At 37.7% G+C, this 23,407-nt stretch overlaps 2 protein-coding genes and 2 pseudogenes across 2 annotated transcripts; 2 read left to right on the plus strand and 2 right to left on the minus strand.

Moving 5' to 3' along the window:
- LOC130741294 (3-oxoacyl-[acyl-carrier-protein] synthase II, chloroplastic-like) lies at positions 1-1,073 on the minus strand (annotated as a pseudogene).
- A 9,509-nt stretch (positions 1,074-10,582) lies between these two features.
- On the plus strand, positions 10,583-20,350 carry LOC130736593 (multiprotein-bridging factor 1c-like; annotated as a pseudogene).
- On the plus strand, positions 13,775-17,279 carry LOC130736579 (fluoride export protein 1). The gene is made up of 6 exons (XM_057588395.1): positions 13,775-14,180; positions 14,283-14,357; positions 14,872-14,970; positions 15,475-15,667; positions 15,786-16,204; positions 16,669-17,279. The coding sequence occupies exons 1-6, from the start codon at positions 13,842-13,844 to the stop codon at positions 16,894-16,896; spliced, it is 1,353 nt and encodes a 450-aa protein (XP_057444378.1). The 5' UTR covers positions 13,775-13,841; the 3' UTR covers positions 16,897-17,279.
- Positions 17,013-19,898, minus strand: LOC130736587 (flavonol synthase/flavanone 3-hydroxylase-like). The gene is made up of 3 exons (XM_057588402.1): positions 19,371-19,898; positions 18,059-18,386; positions 17,013-17,225 (listed from the first exon to the last, which is right to left on the minus strand). Exons 1-3 carry the CDS (start codon positions 19,829-19,831, stop codon positions 17,013-17,015), a joined length of 1,002 nt encoding a protein of 333 aa, XP_057444385.1. The 5' UTR covers positions 19,832-19,898.
- Positions 20,351-23,407: the final 3,057 nt, after the last annotated feature.

The raw sequence follows: 23,407 nt of genomic DNA on the forward strand, positions 1-23,407 counted from the left end.
CTAACTGCTGTATGGTTTTCGTATTATATTTCTCTGTGAGATTGCCCTGCATGCCACAAAGCCTCTCAAACATGCATCAATGATTGTTGGATAAATATCAAATTCATGGCATGACAACTCCATACAAGCCATTAATGAGTAACAAAATAATACCAATTGGTATAATTAGTAGCATCTCAGCCTCCACAAAGCATCACATCCTGCACAAAATTTCCACATTTATTAAATTTGTACCTTTGGATAAAGTGAAAATCTCATCAAAACACACTCTCAGGCTAAAAAAAAAGAGCTAGGAGAAGTAATCCAGGATCCTAAAAGTAAGTATCAAAGTAAAATACTTACAGCTTCACCTCTAATGATATGGTTTGCTGCATTCAGTATACAAAAGTTACTAGCAGCACAAGCTGTAGAGATAGAATAATTAGGGCCCATCCATCCCTGCAATCCATAAAGAATCATTAATCGAATATCAATAGGAAAAATAAAGAAGCATATGAGTAAAACCAAAACACCTAATTATGGTGTCTATAGTAGGCTCTAGAATCTATTCAAACAAACCAGATCCATTGTAAGAATGACAGAACCCATATTTGTTGTTGCAAAAGGTACACAAAAAGGATTCATCTTCTTATATGATATTCATAAAGCTTCAGAAGCATCATTAAAAACTTGTTCAGGCTTCAGCAAAGACCAACAACAAAATGGTCAACCAATGAATGCCATAACATTGCAGGGTATAATATAGTTCTGGCTCCATTTTGATTTGCATTCAACAGTAAACTGAGTAAAGTTAATCCACAAAACCAACACGTGTTACAACTTCTTCACAATCTTATGATGCTTTTAGATATAAAATTGAACTACTAAACACAACGAAAGTCCTAATTTTTCTTCAAGTATTGAATCTCATGTGCTAGAGAGTAAAGCCTAGTCACCTTCACGCCACCCATTGCTGAGCCAATCAAAACTCCACACTTGCGTTTGTCTAACTCATCCATTACATCTTTAGTAATCCCACCATCAGCCAAGGTTTTTTTACCAGCTATAAGCATGTAGAGCATAAATTTATCCATTCTCTTTGAAAGTTTTGGTGCTAAGCTAAACTAAACATGACAACATATCCTTTCACTGCATGGGTTAGAACTGATAATCTTCCACTTTCGATCCATACGTTTTTGATCTATCAAACATGTTATTTATTAATAACAACTAATTATAGAAAAAAGGAGCATAGATTAATGTAATTATCAGGCGTCCTTCAGCTCCTCATATTGAAACTTGAATTTAATCCCCAACAAGGGCTACCCAATTTGGAACCAACACATTAAGACAATAACAAAATGTAAGAAGAAACCTGACATAGAGGCGGCCAAACGAGCCAACCCAGAAAACAGGACCAGCTATAGGGATGTCCACCCAAGAGTCATCGTTATATGTTAAAATTACTCAAGAACTTAATGGGTTTCTTCCCCATAACATGTTCTAATTAGATTCTTAGGACTTACAAACATCAAATTGTTTCATTTTTCAGAAATAATCACAGGCTTTAATAACAATGAAAAGAAAAATAGAGCACGTAAGATGGAAAATGACAGCAAAAATAAAAATGGTTACAAACCTTGACAATGGCAGGGAAGGTGCGGCGACAAGGCGGGTAGCAGAACGTATGTTGGGTCGTGAGATGCAGTCACGCTCGGTGAAGATGAAGCAGAACCCACACGAGCTTGAGTGATGGAAGTGATGTCGAAGACAAAGCAGCGAAAGGAAAGTGCGATTTGACAAATGGAAGCACGGTGAGGTGAAGACGAAGCAGAGCAGAAGGTGCGGTGCGGTTTTTGTGTTATGTTAGCATAGTGAAGATGAAAAGCAGCGAGCTAGGGCTTAGATCCAGAAGCTTGGGCGCTAGTATACAGAGGGAACAGAGAAGACTTGCGCGAGAATGAGAAAAGCTTGGCTAGGGTTTTCAATTTTCAGAAGGAAAGCACGATTGACATAATAGAAACGTGGGTAGTAGAAACTAGAAACCTGGGTAGCGGTTCATGTACCTGCTACTAAGTGCCGATATTTTTATTTGGGTAGCGTTTCCGCTACTAAACAAATATTTTTGCAAATTTTTTATTTTTTATTGAACTTGGGTAAGACTTGGGTAGCGGTAAGACCCTAATCTTACTTAAGCGACTTATTGAATAAAAGTGAAGTTTCTAGTAAAGTTTGATTTTATTGCTAATCTGCCTGTGACCTTATGTGAATTTTTGAGAGGTCTTAACGACCTTATCTGGAAAAGATTCCTTCATGAGAGTTGTATCTCTTTGAGTTAGCTAAATTAACTCGTTGTTTTCAGGTCATTCCGACCTTTGTAGCCGAGATATGTATGTTTTAGTGGCAAAAGGTCCTGCTGTACAGTACCTACGGATTTTACATAAAAAATCAGAAATTGTATTTTTGTGTTAAACCTGTTAATTTCTGATTATTTTTGGGTTCATGAGCCTTAGGGTTGTGAGAATTATGTGTTGCTTGGAGGCCAAGCATGGGGTGGCCGAATTTCCCAAGTAAGAGATATGGAGAAGATATTGTTTGATTGGATGCATCTATTTTGGAGGAAAATCATTTTTCTTTTAATGTAGATTGAGATTTAAATAAGGAAGGGAGGTTATATTCCTTATTATATATTTATATTCAGTCATCTTTTAAATTAAAAGGCTGAAAACTATTTGATTTTCAAATAATTAAAGAGATAGGGATAGAAAATTGAAGCAAAACCCTAGTGGGCTTGGGTGTGCCGCCGGGTTTGGGTGTTAAGGGGGGAGGAAGAGTTGTTTCAAAACTGAAAAATAGAAACCCTTTTCCTCAGCATACTTCACGTAAAAACAGAAAGAAAAAGAGAGAAAGAAGAGAAGAATAAAATCACGTCAGAGGGAGAGGAAGAAGAAGAAGTCGCCGCCCTTGCACCCTTGTAGCCGCCGCCTACCACCACTTGCGAGAGAGAGAGAGAGGGACGTGCGATTGGTAGAGGGAGACGAGAGACTTGGACAGCAAGAAGCAACCTTCTTTATACTTCTAGGTTGACTTTAGGTTAAACTGTTAAGACTCTAGGTTGACTTTAGAGCCTTTAACAAAGAGAAGAGACTTGGAGAGGAAGAAGCAACCTTCTTTATCTTGTCGTTTATGTTTTATCCGACGTTGAACTGTTAAGACTCTAGGTAGACTTTAGAGCCTTTAACAAAGAGAATGAGATTAATCGCTTGCAAGTGAAATGAGAATTAATGGAACATAGGTCTAGGTGAGACTATGTACCATGAGAACGATGGTGCCATTAGAGACAAACGGTAACTTGCACGTGAGGGAGATTTTGTGGATCATTGCGGCTCCACGTGATTTGGTTGACTGCGGTCACCGAGAGATTTTTGTGGATCATTGCGGCTCCACGTGATAAGGTTGACTGCGGTCTCCTTGAGATTTTGTGGATCATTGCAGCTCCACGTGATTTATACATCTGCGGATGTATGTGATTGGCCAAGGAGTTTTGGTGGGTTGTGTGATGTGAGGATGTGTTAGTTTAACTGACTAACAGTTATAAAAATTAATTCCATAAGCGAATGATTAATGTGTATTATGATATGTTTGTGATTATGTTGTTTTTGCGACCTGACCCTTGTGCTACTTGTTTATTTGTTATTTGTGGGGGGGGGGGGGGGGTAGATGGTCGTGTAACGGCGACGACCCATTCTTGGGAGCTGATACTCCGTGACGAGCCACTACCGGATGACGACTACACTCCTGATGAAGAGGAAGAAGATAAAGAGGAAGAGGCTAAGGAATACGTTTGGGTTGAGAGACATCCATTTTCTCTTTGGGTTGAGAGTACCGAGTTCGGGAAGCATTGAACAATTATTTTGCTTTCATTTGGATAAATAAAGTTGATGTAATTTACTTTGGTTTTAGATGTATATTTCATACTTATTTTATTTAATTCAAAAGTTTTGGGATGATGTTTACTTCCGCGAGATTTGTAAAGGTTAATCTTTCAAGAGTTTCGCAATTAATGAACCTTTGTCATTAATCAAAGATTAATAATTGAATCGACGAAATTTTTTTACCAAAATTGGATTAATTGGTTACTGTGTGACACTCGAGAAATCGGGGCGTTACATTGTGGTATCATAGCTCCGGTTGAGAAACCTGAGTGTTAAGGGTTTGTGCCTTACGAGTTTCCGAACTCGTTGTGTTTTATTTTTGATAAAGGTGTTTTCAAAGTTTCGCGGTGAGATTTGGGTAAACTTGTTTGCTAAGATGTTTGCTTGGCTATGAGATTGTCTGTGATTAGTATCATTGTAGTGATACTTGAGATTAAGTGTTTGACTCTATGTCAAGATATTTTGAGGAAGTTGATCTTGGATGAGGGTCATAAGAGTAGATTGAGTATTCATCCGGGAATGACGAAGATGTATCAAGACTTAAAACTTCATTTCTGGTGGCCTGGGATGAAGAAACGAGTAGTCGAGTATGTATCAACGTGTTTGACGTATCAAAAGGCGAAGGTAGAAGCTAAGGATGAATCTTAGTGGAATGACATATGAATTCCATAGATGAGATGTCAAGGGTACATAATTTTTGAGGTTGAAGTATTAGAAATTGAATCGATTGGATAGGACCTCAATTTATGTGACTACTGGATGATAGGGACTCATTGACCTTTCCAGTGGTTTTTCTAAATTTTCATCTTCGACATATTAAGCCTAATCGACTTAATATTGAAGGCGGTGATATTCAGAATTATAGCTGGCAATGGACCATGATAAAAAGGTTGATAGGAATTGATAGATGTTGGTCAAATCTGAGAGATGAGTTTTGTTAGGTATTTGATCCCTTTGTGAAGAAGTCGTAGTGCTAAGAAATGAATATTCATCTAAAAAGTGTTGAAGAGTTAGAGGACATTACTGGTGCAAACTCGGTGAAGGTTTAGATTTTAAGTCCATAAATTCTTGTCCTAATTTTGTAGGACTTAAAGTTTGTTAGAATTGGATTGAGAGATTAAGAAGTTGATTGGTGTGATTGTGATCAAATTAGAGAGAGAAAATTTTAGCATAAGTTGAATACACGAGAGTGTTGATATGGATTTCTTAGAAATGTGCTAGGATTACTAAGTGAGATTTACTAAGCTGGATTAAAACCTTAGGTGTTAAGATTGTTCTTGAGAGTTGAGAGAAAGGTATGAATAAGAGATTTAATGGTTTTAGTTGTGATGATAGCAGTTGAACCTTTGAAGATTAAAATCTAGGGAGCGAAAGTTGGGCTAAGTCCCTTGAGGCACAGTATATGGTTTGATCTTGAAAGGAATGAATTCTGAGTTATGCAGAGATTTTAGACTTAAAAATAAGTTATAATTTGACTTGTGGATAAGTGAAAGATTGATTTAAGGTCTGAACGAGGATAGTTCCGAAACAAGAGATGACGTATGGATTGTTAGGTATTAAGATGATGATTAGCTTATAAACGATTGATCAATTGGACTTGGATTTGGCGCCTAGTGCCCTAGTATGAGCGTGATATCTAGGTCTATCTGAAGATGGTTGCTAGATATCTAAGGGTTGTCGCTTACCAAAGATTGAGGTTAGAATGGACGCTCCAAGTGGGACACGCTTGACCACATCGAGACTTTGTGTCGGACTTGTTAAAATAAATAATATTTGGTATTATTTCATTTTGTGAATGGTTTGTGATTTATGTGTGTGATGTGATTTGGTGTGCTGAAGGCTCATTATTGAGTCATAGAGGCAGGGGAGAACACTGACCGAGTCAATTTCTTCCTTACGCTTTTGTGGTGTTTTGTGTGATTGTGTTACACTCTCGATTATCCTCACTTAGCAAAGATGGTGGATGGAACCATCGGCTAAGAAAGGATGGCGGATGGAGCCAGTGAACAGAGTGTGTCGATCGAGATGGTGGATGGGACCATCACGGTCGATGAGATGGTGGATGGAACCATCGGTGAATCAGGAATGGTGGATAGAACCATTGGTCAGACCGAGATGGTGGATGGAACCATCAGGAAAGACGGGATTGGTGGATGGAACCAACGATCGTATATGGTGGATGGAACCATAGATCGGACAAACCAGATGGTGGATGGAACCATCGAATGGACTAGGTGGGGGATGGAACTACTGAACGAGTGAATTGGTGGATGAAACCTTTGAGCTTGGTGTCCGGAAAGTTTGTTTTCCCGTGTTTGAGCTGTTGATGTTGCATCTGGATCACCTGGACGGGACGTCGACCAGCGTGTACCGGCATGAGCATAACACCTGTTGACTTAAAACTTTTTGTTGTTTTGTGTGACTGCAGTGAGGCAGTTTGGGTCGTGTTCTAACGGAAGAGTTCCATAGGGTTCTACGACGAATGACTAGGTTATAGACAGTGAAATGAGAGTGACTCGAACATCCTTACCAGTTATTTTTCTAGTTGCCATCTTTTAGATATTTGAGCCTGATCAACTTGATATTGGAAAATGGTGATCGGAATGATAGTTGGTGTTGGACTATGACAGGAACGTTAAGGAGAGACAGTTTCCCTTTGTGAAAATGATGTGGAACCAGAGCACTAGAGATGTCACGTGAAGACCAGAAAGATGAGACTAAGGAGAATAACCTATGCGTCGAGACGACTGAGAAATTTGTGGAGAGTATCGGAGTGCGCAATGGAAGCGTGGTGTGTCTTCCTATAGTAATTTCGAGGACGAAACTATTTTAAGGAGGGTGGTATTGTAAGACCCTAACCTTACTTAAGTATTACTTAAGCGATTTATTGAATAAAAGTGAAGTTTCTAGTGAAGTTTGATTTTATTGCTAATCTGTCTGTGACCTTATGTGAATTTTTCAGAGGTCTTAACGACCTTATCTGGAAAAGATTCCTTCATGAGAGTTGTAGCTCTCTGAGTTAGCTAAATTCTCTCGTTGGTTTCAAGTTATTCCGACCTCTGTAGCCCGAGATATGTATGTTTTAGTGGCAAAAGGTCCTGCTGTACAGTACCTACGGATTTTACATAAAAAATCAGAAATTGTATTTTTGTGTTAAACCTGTTAATTTCTGATTATTTTTGGGTTCATGAGCCTTAGGGTTGTGAGAATTATGTGTTGCTTGGAGGCCAAGCATGGGGTGGCCGAATTTCCCAAGTAAGAGATATGGAGAAGATATTGTTTGATTGGATGCATCTATTTTGCAGGAAAATCAGTTTTCTTTTAATGTAGATTGAGATTTAAATAAGGAAGGGAGGTTATATTCCTTATTATATATTTATATTCAGTTTTCTTTTAAATTAAAAGGCTGAATACTATTTGATTTTCAAATAATTAAAGAGATAGGGATAGAAAATTGAAGCAAAACCCTAGTGGGCTTGAGTGTGCCGCCGGGTTTGGGTGTTAAGGGGGGAGGGAGAGTTGTTTCAAAACTGAAAAATAGAAACCCTTTTCCTCAGCATACTTCACGTAAAAACATAAAGAAAAAGAGAGAAAGAAGAGAAGAACAAAATCACGTGAGAGGGAGAGGAAGAAGAAGAAGTCGCCGCCCTGGCACCCTTGTAGCCGCCGCCTACCACCACTTGCGAGAGAGAGAGAGAGGGACATGCGATTGGTAGAGGGAGATGAGAGACTTGGACAGGAAGAAGAACCCTTCTTTATACTTCATCTTCCACTCCTTTTCATCACCAAACTAGCAAGGTAAGGGCTGGTCTAGGTTGGGTAGTTGCCTAGGGTAATTGTCATGATTTTTCATGAAAAGAAACATGATCTTGGTCTAGGTTGGGTAGTAGCCTAGGGTAATTGTCATGATTTTTCATGAAAAGAAACATGATCTTGATGGTGTTGGCATGAGCTCTGTGTGCATGATGCTTGCTGGAGTTTTGCTATGAGATACCATGCCCTACTAGTCACTAATTGCTATACTTGCCATAGATCTTGATGATATGCAAAAATTACATGTATACTTGCTAAATTTGCCATGCGAATTACTTGCCATAACATGATGGTTGAGATGTGATGAGTTCTGGAAATTTTGATGATGAATATATGATGTTTGTTACTGAAATATGGTCTAAGAGACCTGAACATAAATCTTTGGAATTTAAATTTGGGGTAGAAGTGACTCTGCCAGTTTTCTGTACTGGACAGCGCACTTCGTGGCCCTTTATCACCTAGTTCTGGTCTTCCAATTAAAACGTAGTAAACTAGGAAGTTGTAGGAATTTAAATTATCTGTCCAGACATGTGTAGAACGAAAATTTTGGTTGGGAAATGAGTTCTGGAGATCGTTTTTAGTGATCGTTGTATCTGCTGTTTTTTTTTTTCAGAAAACTAATGTGACACTCGTTTTCAGAAAACTTGTGCCTATCTGTTATTTAGTTGGTTGTTCTTCTGAATTTTGAATATCTAGCTTACTGGTACTGTTTTGATGTGATTTTTTACTGGTTGGAATATTTCTGAGAAGGTCGCTCATCCAACTGTAATTCATTCGACTGTTGATTATATTTCTTGTCGTTTATGTTTTATCTGACGTTGAATTGTTAAGACTCTAGGTTGACTTTAGAGCATTGAACAAAGAGAATGAGATTAATCGCTTGCAAGTGAAACGAAAATTAATGGAACATAGGTCTAGGTGAGACTATGTACCATGAGAACGATGGTGCCATTAGAGACAAACGGTAACTTGCACGCGAGGGAGATTTTGTGGATCATTGCGGCTCCACGTGATTTGGTTGACTGCGGTCACCGAGAGATTTTTGTGGATCATTGCGGCTCCACGTGATAAGGTTGACTGCGGTCTCCTTGAGATTTTGTGGATCATTGCGGCTCCACGTGATTTATACATCTGCGGATGTATGTGATTGGCCAAGGAGTTTTGGTGGGTTGTGTGATGTGAGGATGCGTTAGTTTAACTGACTAACAGTTATAAAAATTAATTCCATAAGCGAATGATTAATGTGTATTATGATATGTTTGTGATTATGTTGTTTTTGCGACCTGACCCTTGTGCTACTTGTTTATTTGTTATTTGTGGGGGGGGGGGGGGTAGATGGTCGTGTAACGGCGACGACCCATTCTTGGGAGCTGGTACTCCGTGACGAGCCACTACCGGATGACGACTACACTCCTGATGAAGAGGAAGAAGATAAAGAGGAAGAGGCCAATGAATAGGTTTGGGTTGAGAGACATCCATTTTCTCTTTGGGTTGAGAGTACCGAGATCGGGAAGCATTGAACAATTATTTTGCTTTCATTTGGAAATAAAGTTGATGTAATTTACTTTGGTTTTAGATGTATATTTTATACTTATTTTATTTAATTCAAAAGTTTTGGGATGATGTTTACTTCCGCGAGATTTGTAAAGGTTAATCTTTCAAGAGTTTCGCAATTAATGAACCTTTGTCATTAATCAAAGATTAATAATTGAATCGACGAAAATTCTTTACCAAAATTGGATTAATTGGTTAGTGTGTGACACTCGAGAAATTGGGGCGTTACAGCTACCCCATTGCCGCTGCACAAAGCCTTTTTTGTGGTAGTGACAGGACATCACGGAGACTCTGCCTTACAACTGGTCCATGGTACGTGTTTGCTTTGGACATAAGAGGTTAACAAACAACTATTTACAGAATGCAGAGAAATACAAAGGAGTTCATAAACAATAGTTCGATCCGTTGAACCGCCGGTTCTCACCAGTTTTACCGATTATTGACCGGTTTGATATCAGTCCGGTTTTCATGGCGTTCCAGACCGGGTAACACACCGGTTCCCAGTTGAACCGACCAGTCCGGTCCGGTTTTTTTTTGAATTTTTTTTGAAATGGTATCTAGTTAGTTTTAGTCTTTTAGATGATGATAAGTTGTTAGCACCATTAGGCTAACTGATTTTTCCCCAATTCTACTACTCTTGTATATATAATTAGGCTTAATTGCACTTTTTGTCCCTGATGTATACCCCTTGTGCAATTTTGGTCCCCTTTGTTTTAAAGGAGCAATTTTGGTACATCAAAGATCAATTTGTGACAGTTGGGTCCTTCCGTCAGATTCCGTTTAATTCCAAACAGATTTTTCATACGTGGCGCTCATTCATGACGTGGTCCTGACACATTTTGCCACTTAGATGCCATTAGGACTCCACAAAATAAAAAATAAATTTAATTAAAATTTCAAAAATTAAACATTTTGCCACTAATCAGTAATCACCCTTCATGTTTATCTAATCTGCAATGAATCAACCACAACAAAAAAAATTCTGGAAACAAATTTTGAAGCAACAACAACTTCATAGACAAAGCTATAGAAATTCCAGGAACATTCACCCAAATAAAAAAACCACAAAAATTACCCAGAAACCACCCCAAAAGCCCCTTTCCAAATTCGTTATGGTTATCACAAATTTACCTAAATCTTGGGAATTATTTTGTCTGTTATAAAGGACAATGAACAAGAAAAAGCCACAAGAAAAAGAACAAAAGGAGATAATGGCATGAATTACGTATCTTCAATCCTCTCATTTCTCTAATAACTTTCAACATTTCCTCTAATCTCAATTCTCGACTTCTGTTACAACAATGTCGACTCGATCGACTGGAGCCATAAGCCAGGACTGGGAACCAGTGGTGCTGCACAAATCGAAGCCCAAGGCGCAGAACCTGCGGAACCCCAAGGCCGTGAACCAGGCGCTGCGGAACGGCACAGAGGTACAGACAGTGAAGAAATCCGACGCCGAATCCAATAGGAAAACCGCTGGCCCGGTCGCGAATGCCAGGAAGCTTGACAAGGCGGCAGAGCTGGCGGCGCTGGAGCGCGTGGCGGTGTAGGTGAGGCACGCGATTCAGAAGGCGTGTTTGGAGAAGATGATTCAGGCCAAGCTAGAGAAGCAGATCAATGAGCGGCCGCAGGTGGTGCAGGAGTATGAGAATGGTAGGGCGGTGCCGAATCAGAAGGTGCTCACGAAGATGGAGAAGGTGCTCGGGGAGGAAGATGAAGATGTTGAAAGGTGGCGGTTGTGGATGATGGAGGATTCAGGAAGTTAGGAGGGAACGGTGGCTGAGGCAAATTAGGATTAGGGTTCTGTAGGTTTATTCTTTATTTTATTTATTTATTTTATTTTAATTTATTTATTTGATGATGTGTCATAGATGGTGGTGTAATTAGTAAAAAAAAGGAATCCAAATAAGAATATTCCGTTTAAAATTGGACAGAAGCTGACGGAAGGACTTAATTATCACAAATTGATCTTTAATGTACTAAAATTGCTCCTTTTAAACATAGGGGACCAAAATTGCACAACAAATATACATCAGGGACGAAAAGTGCAATTAAACCATATAATTATATATAGAGATAGCTACACACTTTGTAATTAACTTAATTCATTTTTCTCAATAACAGAAAATGATTTCTGAATTTTCTCTCTCATCTCTCGATTCTAAGATGCAAACCGGGATTTGGAAGTGTCTAGGAGAATCTTCCAGGTAACAATAAGCTATGCCATTTTCTGTGGAGGCAAAGAGATGCCACCCAATCCTTGAGGTGATTCCTGTTGTTCATGACAAGTCAAACACAAACCATAGAATCCTAAACTATTAAAAAAGAGGCTTAATCCAGTTTTTGGTCCCCAACCTTTACCATAAATATGACTTTAGTCCCTCGCCGGAGTAAAGGTGGGGATTGGTCCCCAGTTTTTTGCAAAATGATTGGCTTTGTCCCTCCGGCCGGTTGGGTCAACGCCGGAGCTCCGGGAATCCCATGTGGCATTGCCACCTCATTTAATGAGCTTATGTGGAATTTTTATTTTATTTTTTCATTTAAAAAACCTAATTAATTTAAAAAATAGAATTATTTAAGATTCTAAAAAATAAAAAAATCTTAATCAGAAACAATTTTATCCTCATCTTCATCATTCTCAGATCAAGAAGCCCCAAAACCTGTTGGTTATCATCAAGGGACCCTTCCTCTCGATATCTGCCATGTCCAAAACCTGTTTGGTTATCATCAACAGGCTACACATTCTCCTCCATTCCACTGCTTTATGATTCTTGTACTATTACATGCTTTGCTTTCTTTTCCAAGACACAGAAACCAGAGGAAGAGGCGAAGGTCATGGTGGCTTGGAGCGGTGATGCAAGCTTCGATCGAAATCGCGCCGCCACCATCATCTTCATGGAGGCCAGCCACCGTAGTGTCCAGATCTGGGTTGGGGCTTTGAGGGATGGTGTTTCGATTGGATCTGGGTTGGGACTTTGAGGATGCCATAGCCATGGTATTTTGACAGTGAATAAAAGGTTGGATTTGGGTTGTTAAAAGTTGCGATTTTGAGATGAAGATGGGGTTGGTTTCTAGTTCAGTTTAGGGCACTCCTTCGTCGATGAACTGGGTAGTGTTGTGGGCGGCGACGACGAGGGTGAGTTGGTGAATGGCGGCTCTTCGGCGAGCTTGGCGATGAAGAACGAACCTGGCGTAGAGGTGAAGTGCGAGGACCAGAGTTTTTTTGTTAGAATTCAATGGGGGCTAATGGTTTTTTTTTTTTGCCTTTTTGGTGTTTGTCTATTTGTCTGCGTTTATGCAGAAATTCTAGTTTTGAAGAAGGAATAGAAAAATGCAGGCCTCATGATTCTCCAGTGTTGGAACAATCCAGATTAACAAAATTCTCCACCAGTGTTGGAAAAGCAAAATTCTGTTCAGTTTAACATCTTTAAAATGTGAGTTGGTTTGATTCTTGAAGATGATGAAATGATGATGAAGAAGATCAATTTAATTTAATTAGGGCAAGTTTCAGATTGGGTTTTTGGGTTTCTGAAAGAAAGAAAGAAAGAAAAGATGAAGTAGATGAAGTTGAGGATGATGAAGATGAAGATTGAATGATGGTGATTAATTAATCTCGGTTTTTTTATTTTTTTAAATGAAAAAATAAAATAAAAATTCCACATAAGCTCATTAAATGATGTGGCAATGCCACATGGGCTTCCCGGAGCTCCGGCGTTGACCCAACTGGCCGGAGGAACCAAAGTCAAATATTTTGCCAAAAACTGGGGATCAATCCCCACCTTTACTCCGGCGAGGGACTAAAGCCATATTTATGACAAAGGTTAGGGACCAAAAACTGGATTAAGCCTAAAAAAGACATGGTTTCACTTTCTTCGTACGTTGCACTATTATTCCATTATTTTAAAGAGAAACGATAAATCATTAGTGTTTGTCTGTATATAACCTTCTCTTGAGAAAAATAAATTCACAATCTGTTTCAAATTTCAATAACCGCCTCTAAATATAGTATTGACCACAATAGTGATCCTTATCTCTCAACCTCAACCTCAACCTCAACCTCAACCTCAACCTCATGTCTCAGCTTCACATTTTTTTGTTCATGTGAACACGACACTTTACGTATGATTCTCCTTTATTTGACAAATGACATAGGATATGATTCTCTGCAGTCAAACTTGAACTGCACATCAATTTTATGTTTAATATTTTACTTTTAAAACAAAATTTTGAACGGCTGATAAAATCTCCTATTATAAATTGAATTCCACGACTACAGTTTTTGTGACATCATTGCTTCTTGAACATAGTCTTTCATTCTTTTTTGTATTTGTATTTTCTATATGTTTATATGCTATAGCCTATATGCATCCCGTGATAAATTTATTATAATGAGTTTGATTCGTTTTATTTATGTTATCTTTGGTTTATCTTTTGTTTTTCCTATAATGTGGTCAGTATTTAGCGGCAGTTGCACATGTCAAACTGGCATTTTTTTGAAGTGTTCAACGCTACCCGTGGAAACACGCAACGTGTTTATGACTTTGTGTTGTTAATATTCCAATGGAGAGAATGAGCAGGGTGGATTCTTCAATAAGAAGGGGTTCATTCAGCATGTCAAGTCATATAAGCCATCACACAGATAACAATGATGATGCTGAATCTGGTAGTGTTTCAGAGGCTGGAGACATTGGTGACCGAGCTCTTCGAAGCAGAAGGTTCAGCGAGAGCAACAGTTTTCGTTTGTCTTTTGACAACAGATCAGAAAATGGAGCTGTTTCTACTCTCATTCAAGATGGGAACAGATTGCAGCCCAATTCCTCTGTTATGCCTTTGCAAATTGAGCTCACATCACCACTTTCTACCGATGCAGTTTTGATTTCTGAAGAAGGTGCAAAGGATGTGAGTTAGTTCTAGAGTTTTATGGTTTCTGTGATTTTCTTGTTAATTAATCATATTCATATTTGTGATAGTTCCAAATATTGTTTTATTGTCTGCTTTCAGGAGCATAATGGTTTGCCAGAGTGGCTGGACTATATTTCATGTATGGCTCTTTTAGCTGTTTTCGGAATTCTTGGGGTAATATGTTAACCTTGAATCTTGTATTGTTTGTAAGATGTACTTTTGAATTTTGATGGCACCACAACAATAGTATTCTTCTAGTGCAGTTTCAATGTTATGTTTCCCAGTTGTTGTAATGATTAATACACTAGGCATGACTTAATACTTCAATAATTAAAACTTTAAAATATGTGGTTTGTTCAAGAGAAACACTAATAATAACTCTAACATCCATCCATGTGCATGTCTACCACAAATTTATGAAATAGTTGGGTCTATACTTAGTATGTGCTGCTTTTCATCCTTGTGGAAGATGATTAACAGTGTTAGGTATGTTCAGTGTAGAATGGTTTACCTGCATTTGAAATTGTTTTAATAATTTAATTCATACATTTTTTGCTTATAATGGAGAGCTTGTGAGAATTTTTTAACTGTGATCAGCACTATGTTATCTTTTTAATTTCAAATTTTATGTTAGCCCTGCAGTTATCTGCACGAATCTAATACACAAACTGTCTTAATAACTATGCAGGTTCTAACAAGATATTTACTGCAAAAGTTATTTGGCCCTGGGGTTGCCAATGTGACAAGCGACCAAACTATTCTTTACCCTGACCTTCCTTCTAATGTGGTATGTCTCCCTTATCATCTTCATTATTTTTGTGTCTTGGTGACATACAGATTTAGGTGTCTTAATAAAACCAACACTCGAGAATTGTATCGCCAGAAACATAACTTGAAGACATTATGGTAGTAACATGCTTAAAAGCAAATTGTGTTTAAATTCTTCATATCTATTGCTATCTTAAAGATATAGAGAAAAATTTTGCTGCCTTTAAAGTTGCAGGTGGGTCCAAATAGCACTGCTTCTGTATTTGCATTTCTGAAAATGTTTAATATACAGGGCACACCATTGAAAAGTTTCTCTCAAGTGACACTTCAGTCCTTTATCTATTGAGCAAAAAAATTACAAATTAGTTTTGAACCTTGCTTCAGTACAGTATATCTGACAGAAGTTTCAAATTGCTGTCAGGTGAAAGTAAAACTCAAGTCCAATTAGTCCAATTGGTTGTTCATTCATAAGGAAACTGACTGAGATAATATGCTAATGCAATTCTGTTACATTTCATTTCAGGTTGGTTCATTTCTTATGGGATGGTTTGGTGTTGTATTCAAAGGAGACATATCTCATGTATCAGAGCATCTAGCCATAGCAATAACGACTGGTTACTTAGGGAGCCTTACAACTTTCAGTGGTTGGAATCAGGGTATGCTGCAACTCAGTGTTTCCGGCCACTGGGTTTACTCTTCACTTGGCTTTCTTATAGGTATGTAACTGCATTATTAAGAATGTTTTATAGGTTATAGGATTATAGCTGTTTCTTTCTTTCTTCTTTTTTCTGTCAATTGGTAAGATGAATATGTTTTATAATTGGAATATTTCAGGTTTTTCTCTTGTTGTCATTTCCATCATATTTGGGACAGAAAGTGCCAAGGGTTTCAGGTGGCTTCTTAACAGGCTCAATATGTGTTCAGCAAATGGTAGCTCCAAAATCAACTACAAAGTAGACAGCTACCGCCTTCAATTGACACTTATGTTGATGTCCTTGGTGATCTTGGCTATATTATGGGGTGTTAGTGGTGCATTGGTGAAGGCTAAGTTCAAGCATGGTGGCAGTGCTGCTCAATTATGGATTGCTTGCATCGTTGGACCTTTTGGTGTGTGGATTAGATGGTTCTTAGCACGGCTCAACGGACGCGGGTTAGGAAAGGCAGGGTTGTATAAATGGGTTCCATTTGGGACTCTAATTGCCAATGTATCAGCTGCTTGTGTTATGGCTGCACTTGCTTGTGTCAAGACCGCAGTAAGTTTTTTTGTCTTTATTCATGTTCCAATTCTGCCATCTTTAATGCATTGGATAATGTCATAATAGGATCAGAATTAGATTTGAGAGCAAAACAAGTTACAACTTGTACTCTAGAAAATACAATTTTGATTCTTAAAATTCATATGTAGATTTGATTCTATTCATTCAGAAACAGAACCACACATGCACTTCATATGTAGTAAATATTTGTATAGATATTATTTAGCAGACCCCTCACAAGCATCAAGATAGACTCACCTAGACCATTAAAAAATGTGAGAGTAGGACTGAGTATTTTTTATCCAATTTTACTGGTGTCTTTTTCATTTTTATAATTGCATTGGATAGTAACTCCTGAGTTCTATATGTGTTTGCTCATCCTGTTTCTTTTTTGAATCAAGATAATCTGCAATTCAGTTTTGGAGGTCGTAATAAACCAGTATTTACTTTGTTTGATGCAGGTGAACACCAGGAATTGTGACACTGTTGTAGGAGGAATACAGTTTGGTCTGATGGGGTGTCTGAGTACTGTTTCTACTTTTGTTGCAGAGATTAATGCAATGAGAGAAAGCAGACATCCTTGGAGAGCTTATGCATATGCTGCCATGACAATATGTGTTTCATTCTCTTTAGGAATCTTAATATACTGCATCCCTTATTGGACAAAGGGGTTTGACAACGACACGTAAGCATTAATGGAGGAACACAACACAATCTTGTTAAGAGTCACAAAGCTTATTGGGCAAATCAACCTATTGGAAAGCAAAATATATATATGCGCATACCCTGCTGCTTCAGAGTTCAGTCACTGAGGGATCTTGTTGAGCTTGCAGTAAGCATAATCTTTGAAGTTCTTGGTCTTGTATTTTGGTGGGTTTTCTTGGTTAACAAGCTTTGGGTGAGGCCCAACTTCATGCTCTGGTTGGGGCTCTATGAACACTGGCCACGAAATTCTTGTTTTGTCTTTGCTCACTGTTGTCCTGTGGAGGACAGCCTTGTATTTTCCATTGCTCATTATCTGTCACCATAAAACAGGTATATTATTTTAAATCTTGTATATATTGTTAGAATATCCATCATAAATATACCCGTAAAATGGTTTTATATTAAGACCATTACTGGTATATACATCTCTCAAATACCTATTTTTCATTTCTATCTTTTCTTGTTATACCAACACTCTTATTGGTTGATTGAAATTCATGTGTCCCACGTAATTGGAAATGAAGTTAATATTTTTAGTGGATCTCACATGAATTTCAACTAATCAACAATAAAAAGTGTTAAAATGAGTTTTACTAGCATTTTTCATCACATTATATATCGCATACATTATTTATCTCTATTCTTTTTCTTTTTCACTCTCGAGCTAGCACCCTTTGCTACCAATAGATTCATCACATAAAAGACCATTAGGCCTTGAAGACAATAGTTAAGAATAGAATGGGAGATCACTTATAAAGACATGATTCGAATTAACTATTTTGAGAACTTAGGTCGTTATTGAGTGAAAAAAACAAATAATTCTACATATATATATTTTGAATGGATGCTCTGCTTGGTTTTTGAGAGATTTTGTCTTTAATTTGTACTTAGTTTATAGAAGAGAGAAATATGTTTGAAAGTTTCTAAATGTGTAATAAATCATATATAGACTAATTTAACTCACGTTTTAATTAATCAAATTTAATTATAGAATCTGACTTAAACGTATTTTACCCCTTCAAATATTTTCATACGTATTTTTTTCTTTTAATTACTAACCTTATCAACAATAATACATTTGAGAGACCAAGTTGAGCATTCAATTTATCTATCTATTTCATGGAGAAAGTTGAAAGATATGCATACCTCCATTTGGTCCCCAATGTGAATGACCAAAGCATTGGGCACATGCTTAACATCATACCAATGGCCATCCCTAGAGGCCTGAAGACCCTGGACCTCGTTGGGCACAAGAAGGGTAATGTAGCTCATGTCAGTATGGGCTGGCACACCAAGCACGAGATCAGGGAACGGGCAAGGTGGGTAGTAGTTGATCTTTAAGAGGTGAACCATGTTGTCACCGCCCGCAAACTCCTTTAGCTCAGTCCCCTCAAGGCCTAACCCTATTGAAAGGTTTTTGAATAGCTTGTTTACAACCCCATGCAAGTACTTGTTGTATTCCTCATTAACCTCTCTGCCACCAAATCAAGAGAATTGCATGAGGGGATCTGTACTTTAGAATTTACTCATGTACTCATTCATTAATTAAAACAGGTGGATGAATTGTAGTATATATTCATCACATAAAAGACTATTGGCCTTTGAAGTCCATAATTAAGAATAGAATTGGAGACCACAAGAAGTTTTGATCATATTTTGTCTTGAAATGAGTATCAATATCTACTTACACCACAAACATTAAAACACACGTGGATGGATTCAAACCGCTGCAATTACCTTTTACATTATTTTAATCATACATAAGTTGTGTGGTGGTGGAAAACCGCCTCAAAACCCAAATGTCGCAATTGTAGTGATATACAAATCGCTTTCATTACCGTCAATATACTTTCTATCACAAATTTAACATTTCATAAATGAAAATTGGTACGCGTGAAAGTTTGCATCCCTAGTGATTGAGAGTATTTTCTTAAACCACATGTATCATCTCACTTAGGCAATCTGATTCGCGCTATGTATGGTCACTACGAGCAGCAAAATTCTCATTATCAATTATATAACACAGCTGCATTCACGGAGACTCGAACTCAATATATCCATTTAAAATAGAACAACCTCATGTCAGTTAATCTTGATTGAGGGGATTCTACAGCACACAAGTAAAATAGCGGATGGATCAAACACCATACAATTGCCTAGAAATGGCTGGGGATTTACTAGAAATTTGGACGGGACTATTTCCATCTCTAATTTTTTAGCTAATTATTAATAACTATTTCCGACCAAATAAATGATGTATCTTACACCTTTGTGTATGCTACACATAACCTTTTTGTGATTTGGTGGTGCACAACATTTTTGCGATGAGAGAATTCAAGAAACACTTAACCTAATCACCAAACATTATGATAAGGAACATAATACGTGAAAGCATTGAATGAACATCATGAAGGTAATTAATTTGATGAAAGCATTATAATTCTTGAAACAAAGTAACCTGTAAGATGGAGGATTCTTAGGCCAGAAACGGTAGTTAATATCAGAAGTTGGCCATGTCTTATGAAACAAATGGTCCACCCAACCTTTCTTCCCATCCACTTCCTTCTGAAGCCTTGTGCCATATCCTTCAATGGATTGAGATTCAGCAGGTTTAGCATATTGCTCCTTTTCCTCTTGAGGCAACTCAAAGAACGTTTTCCCCACAGCTTGAAGTTCCCTTATAACTTCAACCGGTATCTCATGGTTCACAATTTGAAACATTCCCCACTTACAACTTGCTTCCACAACCTCTTTCAAGACCTTGTCCTCATCAGGGTTGCTGAAATCAATGACTGGAACCTCGAGTTGTGTCCCCTTAACAGTCGTGATGCCCGGTTGCTCTGTCTCTGATCTCACAAACTCCGCGGGAATTGAATCGTTGGAATGGGAAGCCACGTCTTGCACCCTCACTTTCTCCATTGATTGCTGTGGTTTTGGAGTTTTTTCTTCTTCTTTGAGTTAGCCTCGTGAGAGGAGCTTGCAAATGGAAAACCCCTCTCCCCATCAAAAACAAGAATTGCTTGCTTATATATAGTACTTGAGCCATAAAAGAAGCATGGCGCCGATATTGTCGATTCCTAATTAGTTAGAGGGCACAATTAATCAATGCAAGATCGGATGGTTTTAGCTAGTATGATCCGTTTAAAGAAATGCTAATATATATCTCGATTCTTGAGTGTATTGAGACTTATAAGGCATGTTTTGAAACTTCTTTTCTTTTTATTAGTAAACATAATATAGATTTTATTCAAGAAAGTTCAAGGGAGGATATCCCAACCCTTAAATCAAGTTAACCTGGTCAGTGTAAACAAACAATCACCCAATTAAGTTTGCCTTTCCACTTGTAATATAACAAAATTAAATTATGAGTTTAGCAAAGCACCAATTATTTTTAGAAATTATAGGGAGGAATTTACGGTGCACAATTGAATGCTTGTGTAAGGTTACACAAGTGACTTTTGACCTATGGTAGCAGGTTTAGCAGGTTTTAAAAAAAATCAAAAAACATATATATTAGTAAATTAGTTAATGAAGAATTAGGTTAATTATTCATAGTAAAAAAAAAAGGAAAAATCTTAACCTCCAATAAATCACCCAACCCTAAATATGATTCAGAACCCCTGACCATCATCATCATCTTCAACCTCCATGCCAAGTTCGAAGCTTTTGCCCAGATCGCAAATCTTTTAATCTTCCACCCAGACATTCATCTTCATCATTCATGTTCTTCCAAATTTGCCATCTTCAACATTTTTTTCATCATCATTTAATCATTTCCCCTATTCTTCTTGCTTCTCACCAGACTAAATCGACTGAACCCAAACCCAGCCAGAACCCATTACAACCATTACCACTACCGCTCCAAAACCCATGATTCTCCAGCAACATGAGTTCATCTCTTCTTCATCTCATCTTCATCCAGCAACAAAAGATGCAACAAACATGTACAAAACTAAATCAGTGGAGGAAGAAGAAGGATCTTGATTCTATTTATATTCGCATCACCCAACCCAGATCTACTAATGACATCACTAAATAAACCCAAACCACTTCAATTAGTGAACCAAAAGGAAGCATGGAAATTACCCACATGAAACAGAAAGCCGACACTAATAGCATCCATAGCCTAACAAATGATTCTCTAGATCAAGAAGCCACGCTATAGAAGTCAGGGAGAAATTGTTAACAACCACATGAAAACAAAACAAAAATTGGCATATATAAACCTTATAGAAGTTCAGAAACGAAAACTAACAGCCCCAATAAAAACTTCATATATATATATATATGAGAAAACTAACAAAACAGGACTTCAAAAAACACATTAGCAAGTAGCATAATCCTAACACCTAGTCTCGAAAGATCAAGCCTTTCACCACCTGCGACCCAACCCAGATCTAGAAACGAACCCAGGAAACCAACCAAGAACCACTGCTCCCATGGCCGCTCCAATCTCCCCCTCGAACCTTCACAGCGTAACATCGATGACCAAGTTCGAAGCTTTTGCCCAGATCGCAAAGGAGGTGCTGGGTTGAGGGTGATGATGGCTGGGGGTTCTGAGATCCACAAAATAGTCTGATTCTTCCCTTCGATTCTGTATGATTTATGGGTTTGGGTTTGGATCTGGGGTTTGTGAGCGTGGATCTTGAATGCAAAAAGATCAAAACTTTGATGATGGCAGTGGGTGGATTTGAATGCAAAAGCACTGATTTAGATTGAAGAGATAAGATGAAGTGTTGTGGTGGCGTGAAGAGAGGTGGTGGTGATGGAGGTGAAGGTGGACGGTGGCTGGGCCAGTGTCATATGTATCAAGTTTTAATCTTTTTGATTTTTCATTGGATGTCATCTTTGTTCTTGTGGATTCACAATAAATTAAATTTGTTCTGGATTTGAATACTTAGGTGGAGAGAGAGGAGATGAAGGGGGAGAGAGAAGAGGAAGAGATTCAGATTAAGGATAAATGCTTTTTTTAATTAATTAAAGATAAATGTTTAATTAAGAAAATATCTATTTTGATTTTTTTTTAAAACCTGTTATAGTGGGTTAAAATGGCCTGGTGTAACCTTACACAAGGTTTTACTTGTGCATGTTAAATTTTTCCAAATTATAGGGTATTGCTAAATTTAGTTAAGATATATACTGTACAATAAAAGAATAATATAGACTAAATTTATTAATAAATGCATAATCATTCAAGTTTAAAATAATTTGGGAGGGGGAAAGGATGAGCTCTCCTAGGTTTGGGAAAACGGCATGGTGGCCTAGGATTTTGTGCGTCGTCGTTGTTTTTCTTTTGTGGTCATCGTTGACCCGCTGCATGCTTTGTTGTCTCCTTTTGGTGTTGACATGAGTTGCACGTATAAGTGAAGCATACGTTGCGAGGGTTGTGCCTCTCTTGCTATTACAATCTTTGCTAAGTTTAATTCTGTGAAATTTCTCTGCTCAATGGGATCTCTAGCAATGTAACTTGATATTGCTCTCGAGGGAATGTCGTGCTCAATGTGGGGGCGTTGGTTAACGACCCTGATCTGGAGGCGGATGTTTGGTTGAAGACCCTAATTTTATTTAAAAAGGATGTGGACGTGCCACGTCAACTCCAGCTCGCCACTTTGCAAGCTCGCCGGAGTTTCACCCTCTAGCAAGGACCAAAATCAAACTTGGTGTAAACAGAGGGGTATATCGGCAACTTTTTCCCGACTAGGGACGAAAATAAAATGAAATGGCAAACACAAGGACTAATTTGACCATTAAACAAAATGTGGCCTTGTTATAATAATTATTATAGTTGCAATCTCGCTACGGGTTGGGATTCTCTCAAGTGGGGAAAAACTTGAGGAAATAATGTGAGTAGATCTCAACCCTTCATTTCTATTAAAACAGATCAAAGGTTGAAAATAAGAGAAGATTAAATAGTGTCTTTTATGTGTGATGTACCCAATCATTTCTTTGTGAGTTTTTACTTTTTATACCTAGTCCTCACACTATAATATTAACACAGCCAAACTCCATTTCATATTCGTGTAGTATGTAAATAGTGTTAAGGTTTTCTAAATTTTACTCTTTTCTTTTTTGGATATTTTTTTTTCTGGAACCAACAAATATTTATTGGCCATTTCAAAATTCATGTATTTATTTTGAGTTTCTGACTACCATTTTCAATATTCCTGGAATCAATAAATGTTTTCTAACATATCCTTATCTCAATTCCACTTCTTATCATGTCTTAAAAAAAAGTAGATAACTCTACTTCACACTATTTTTTTTTCTTATCATCTCAATATTAAAACTTAACAATTACGAAAAAATGATATCATATCAGTTGATAATTAATGTCTTAACAATTATGAGGACAGGGTATAAAAATGTTGGGTACAAAAACTCATAAAGAAATGATTGGGTGCATCACATATAAAAGACACTATTTAATTTTCTCTTAGTTTCAACCTTTGATCTGTTTTAATAGAAATGAAGGGTTGAGATCTACCCACATTATTT

Source organism: Lotus japonicus, chromosome 1 (assembly GCF_012489685.1).
Source record: "Lotus japonicus ecotype B-129 chromosome 1, LjGifu_v1.2".
Lineage (NCBI taxonomy): Eukaryota > Viridiplantae > Streptophyta > Magnoliopsida > Fabales > Fabaceae > Lotus > Lotus japonicus.